The 5,857-nt window shown below is 34.2% G+C and overlaps 1 protein-coding gene across 1 annotated transcript; it reads right to left on the bottom strand.

Annotated features, from left to right (window-relative positions):
- Positions 1-1,515: 1,515 nt before the first annotated feature.
- On the bottom strand, positions 1,516-2,469 carry LOC122229669 (olfactory receptor 2A12-like). Its single transcript, XM_042955030.1, has one exon. The coding sequence runs from the start codon at positions 2,467-2,469 to the stop codon at positions 1,516-1,518; it is 954 nt and encodes a 317-aa protein (XP_042810964.1).
- Positions 2,470-5,857: the final 3,388 nt, after the last annotated feature.

Here is a 5,857-nt window from a genome sequence, read left to right as displayed (position 1 = left end):
TATTACAAATCAGACACCTATTGCTTCATTCCACATTAAGATTTGTTTCCTTTTTTTCCCTTATGAATTATACATTGGGATTTAATAAAATTTGATGACAGAGGAACAAATCCTGGTTCTTCCATATATTAGAATTAAATTTCTTTGAAGAAGTCAGAAGGCTGCTACACAGGCATATGTTTTAGCCATCCCCTGGTACACAGGTATGAAATATGTTAATTGGAAACATTAAGTTCTTTGGGCCTCATACTTAGACACATGAATACATCCTCTAGATTATTCCAAGTGTACAAACCTAACCTTGAAAAGAGGAATTTCCACTTTCATGGGAACATCAATTTCCAACAGATATTAGAAAAGATAATCTGAAAAATGTTTTATTTAGTGTAATTACTGTACATTTATTTTCTTTCTAAAATATTGTAGAATCTAGCACAAAGTTTTTCTTTTTTTCAATAGCAGATGGAGAATGATCTTGTCTTGTGTGTTTTAAGCCTCTCCCATAGTTTAGTTGTATTATATGTGTTCACTTTTACACTCCTATACATTGCATTTCCTGATTTTTCAAGTGGGATATTAAAGCACAGGGAAGATTTTGATAAAGGACATGCACCAACTAAGTGATTGAACCTAGGATTAACTCTTAAGTTTGCCTCCAAATCTAGCAGTATTAAACTAATTAGCATATGGCTCCTCAAAATACTATAGTTGCAAATCTATTGTAGCCAACGTGTTTAAATAGCTAAAAAGTTAATAAATTAAATGACGGTTAGTATTTACTCCTGCAAGCTATTTTCCATATGGAGATAACTAAAGTTTAAGTAATTGAGAAGTTTTTTTCTCGTTTTCAATTTCAAAAAATCATACCCTTTTCCTAAAATTAGAGACCAAAAAGTAAAAGTTTAGATAAATAAAAAGTAAAAGCAGTAAAATGGGGACAGAGTTTTATATTTCTTTAAAAAATTCTCATTAGTAATTTCAGATATATTTTCTTTTTGTAAGAGTTAATGACATGTATTTCAGAATTTAGCCTGCCTTTTTTACCCCTGTAAAGATCTGAGACTTGTATCTTCAGATTTATATCCCTCAAAGGATGGAGCATATGAGTAGAGTAGGATTGGTCACCTTGTCATAATTTTAAACTTTGCAAAATAAATGGAAAAATAGAGAATAAAATACTGTAAATTGAGTGGCTACAGAGGATAAGAATGTTTTGACCTGGAATTCATCGTGCAGGTCACAAACTATTTGATTGAGTTGATATAACAATGTTCTAACACTTAAAGAACAACTATACATAAATATTAACTCATGGGAGAAATCTGAACTGGAAACACTTGAGGAGATTTGTAAAAATGTAATGACTACTTTCATCTGGAAGTCTGCCAAATCCAAATTACTTGGGGTGGAGCTTGGTCTCATAGTATTTGGATATGAACACAGGTTAAAAAAATAAGCATTGCCTTAAACGCTTATAAGAACACTTATAAGAATGCTTATAGAATCATAAAGATTCTAGTCTGTGATTTGTTGTTTTGTTTTAATTTTGTATTTGCCCATAACTTTTTTCATACCCTCCTTCATTTCCTTGTTCCTTAGGCTGTAAATGAAAGGATTCAGCATAGGGTTGATGACTGCATAGAACACAGAAATGAGTTTGTCTCCCTCTGCTGAATAGAGGGACTTGGGTCTTAAGTACCGGATCATTCCTGTTCCGTAATACATGATCACAGCAATCAGGTGGGAAGTACATGTGGAAAAGGCTTTTTTTCTGCCCTTAATAGAGTCTATTGTCATCACAGCCACCAGGATGCGAAGGTAAGAGAGTATAATGAAGAGGAAGGGGAATAACACTGTTCCAGCCCCTCCTGTGGCCATTATGGTCTCCAGCAGGGATGTATCAGCACAGAACATATGAAGAAGAATGGGCAATTCACAGAAAATATAGTCAACAACATATGGACCACAGAGTGGAAGAATTGTGAGGTAGAGAGGCACCACTGAGGCAAAAAAGCCAACGGTCCAGGCCCCCAGAGCTAATGCCGCACACACAGACCAGTTCATGATGAGCAGATATCTCAGTGGGTAACAAATGGCCACATAGCGATCCAAAGCCATTACTGCAAGAAGAAAGCACTCAGTTGACTCCAGGAATAAGGTGATGTAGGTCTGAGCAATACAGAAGTTGTAAGATATAACTTTCTTGCTTGCGAGAAAATTAAAAAGCATCTTGGGGACCACAAATGTGCTAAAAAATATGTTGAGAAAGGCCAGATGACAGAGGAAGATGTACATGGGTGTCTGGAGAGAGAAATCTAGAATGACTAAAGTGATGACAGTTGTGTTTCCAAAGAGACTTGCCAAGTAGACCAGAGAGAATAGAAAAAAGAGTGGAATTTCAGTCTGGGGGTAATTGGAAAATCCTACAAGGATCAGCTCACTGATGACACTGAAATTCCCATGACCCATTTTGACTATTGAAAGTTTCCTGCTGAAATGAAAGGAAGGCAAAAACCAAAAATGGTCTTATTTTAAAATTGCGACATTAAATCTATTCCCATATTACATCAACTACAATGCTAGAGATAAATGTATCTTAAGTTGGATAAACAATTATTTGTGAAATTTTGTTGGACAAATATTCTATTCAAAGGAATAATAACATTTCCAAATCACTGTCTGCATCATGCAACTGCTTGTTTTTGATGAATTACAGGGTTTTGGTTTCACACTGAGAATTTCTCCCACCTCTACTCATTGTATCATATGTACTACACAGCACACTTCTACATTTTACTAATCAAATATTAATATCCATTTTCTAAAAAGGAACTAGAGATTCTGCAAAATAAAATGATTTTACCAAATTCCTAGTATAAAATATAATAGTTAAAAATAATTCCATTCTCTTTCTACTATAAGAAAAAAATCATCAATAATAATAAAGTTTACATTTAGCAAGACAAAGGAATGATTGTTTTGTTTTAATTCTTAGTTCTTATGGAACATAAATTCCAATGTCATAAAAGTACAATAATACACAAAATCTACTTATTTTAACTACTTTCATTACTTCAATATTAGAAGGAATAATATAATTAATCCTCTAAACAATTGAACTTCCAAATTTATAGTAATGACCTTAGAAAAGTAATTGTTTCAAAGCTAAGCTTTTTTTACCATTTTGAAGTCAGTGTGAAATTGCTTATGGGCCTATGTCTCCTTTGTGGATATATATTTTTAGTGATACACTTGTGTTCTTTATCAAAATCTTTGAATTAAATTTGCTAGCCTGTGCTTAAATGGAAGATATAGACTGGTTATATAATCTGTTGACTATCTTCCATACCACACACACACACACCAATGCTAGATGCTATTAACAAAGCACCACAACACTAACCAAATAAAAAGAAAGTAAAATGATTATGAGAATCTTTAATCTTATGAGAATATTTAAACACAGAGGAACATAAATGTAAAAGATATAGCCTGAAGTTTGCATAAAGTCCTTTAAACCCTCTGTACTCTAACACCTCTCTTTTCTCCACTAATTCATATTTCCAGTGTGTCTTTTTGTCCTGCCTTTATTTCTTCTTTTCTGTTATTTCCTTGTAGACTTTTATGTGAAAGACTTTCCTAGTCCTTTTTCTAATTCTCTATTGAATATTTTTTGCTGTTTGCACAACTTAAGTTACTAGGCGATCAGATCACAGGACTCACACAGCAACAAGACAGGGGGAGGGAAGGGTAGAGAGAGAGAAAGGAAAAGAGAGACAGAAACAGAAAGAGAGACAGAGAGAGGGAGAGAAAAACAAAGAGACAGAGAAAGAGAGTCCATAGGCAGAAACCAAGAGAGTGAAACACAGAGAAAAGGACAGAGAAACAAGAGACAGAGAGACAGGGAGAGGGAGAGAGATAGTGAAAGACAGAGACAGAGTGTCTACAGGCAGAATTTCAACTGCATACTTGTGGAAGAGAGTGCACCTAGGAGAAAAAAGCAGTTGACATACCTGCCCTATTTTTGTTGTTGTTGTTGTTGTTATGAAAGCTTTTCTTCTATAGTCTCCTCCGTACTGGAAACTGATAAATGAAGAGAGGGTCTTGGACAGGGTCCAACTATCAAATCTCCACCTGTAAAGGAGACAGCATGAAAACTATAGCCACTTGTCAACCACTAGAATTCATCATATTTAACCCTACCCAGAAATTGTCTTTTGAAAACATGCTCTTCAGTTATGTTGAATAGAAAGAGGCAGCTATGGCTGGTGATATGCAAAAACTGTTCCCCTGATTTTATATTATTAATTTTAGCACACAAATTATTCATATTTCATTCGTTTTCTTAATTATCCCAAATTTATACGAAATATAGTGGAAGAAGAGGGTAGGGTAAAGATTATTTGCCAGGAATTATAAATCCAGAATATATGCTTGAGTGAGTAAGTGAAGTCTATTTATTAACAGAGGAAAAGTTTTAAGTTGGACCCCAAGGGGAGCTAGTTAACTTCATGTAAGAAAGAAAAACAAAATAATTTATACTCCTTTTACTGCTAATGACAGCCAGCTCATTAAATGTAATCCTTAGCTTTCTATTTATAGTGACACCTGTAAATTCCATTATTTCTCCAAGAGAAACATCTCAATTTATCAGTTCTAAAAGTTAATGTTAATGGTGTATTTTTTAAGTAAACATGAATTTTTCTGGGTACCTGGTGACTCAGTGGGTTTAGTGTCTGATTTGATTTCAACTCAGGTTATGACTTCATGGTCATGAGATCGAGCCCTGCATTGGGCTCTGCACTGAGCATGGAGCCTGCCTTGGGTTCTCTCTCCCTCTCTTTTTGCCCCTCCCTAAGTGCACTCATGTTCTCTCTCTCCCCCCAAAATAAATAAACATTAAAAAATAAAATAAACATGAATTTTCTTAAATGAAATTTTGTAAAAACTCTAGAGAATTCAACTTTGTCAAAGTTGTCTGCTTACACTTTACCCATTGGAAAATATCATTTTCATTTTGTTAACATAAAAGCAAGTTATAGCAACATGTCTATGTGTGAATAAAATATGAGTAATTTACAAAGAAAATTCAAACTGCTTAAACAAATTTCAGTATATATTTTTTTCATAATTATCATTGTGGGAAGAGTTATAGTGTAATAGAGCATAGGTCTACACATCAAGGGTTCAAGGGGTGATGTCCATGAATGTGTGAATCAAATCACAGAGCAGATTCTTGATTGACTTGGAATTGTTGTGTTTTGTTTTCAAGTTTATATTTCAATTCCAGTTAGTTAACATAGAGTGCAATACTAGTTACAGGTGTAGAATTATGATTCATCACTTACATACAACACCCAGTGTTTATAACAGCAAGTGCCCTCCTTAATCCCCATTACCCATTTTACCCATCTCCCTGCCCACTTCCTCTCCAGTAACCCTCATGTTTTTCTCTACAGTTAAGAGTCTGATTCCTGGTTTGCATCTCTTTTTTCCACTATTTTCATCTGTTTTGTTTCTTAAATTCCAGATATGAGTGACATCATATGGTATTTGTCTTTCTCTGACTAATTTCGCTTAGGATAATATGTTCTACCACCAACCATATCCCACATTTCTTTATCCATTCATTAATCACTTGCCATTGGGTCACCAGTTCTCTCCTGTGTTGTTAAATTTAGACATTCTGACTGTTGTGAGGAGATATCTCATTACAGTTTTGATTTGTATTTACTGGATGATGACCGACGTTGAGCATCTTTTAATGTGTTTATTAGCCATCTGTATGTCTACTTTGGGAAAATGCCTATTAATGTCTTCCTCACATTTTTTTATTAACTTGTTTTATTTTTTATTT

Source organism: Panthera leo, chromosome A1 (assembly GCF_018350215.1).
Source record: "Panthera leo isolate Ple1 chromosome A1, P.leo_Ple1_pat1.1, whole genome shotgun sequence".
Taxonomy (NCBI): domain Eukaryota; kingdom Metazoa; phylum Chordata; class Mammalia; order Carnivora; family Felidae; genus Panthera; species Panthera leo.
Note: the sequence above shows the minus strand (reverse complement) of the source record. Positions and strands in the feature narration are given on the sequence as shown.

Excerpts from the sequence above, each read along its gene's own strand:
- LOC122229669 (XM_042955030.1), bottom strand. The coding sequence starts at position 2,469 with ATGGGTCATGGGAATTTCAGTGTCATCAGTGAGCTGATCCTTGTAGGA.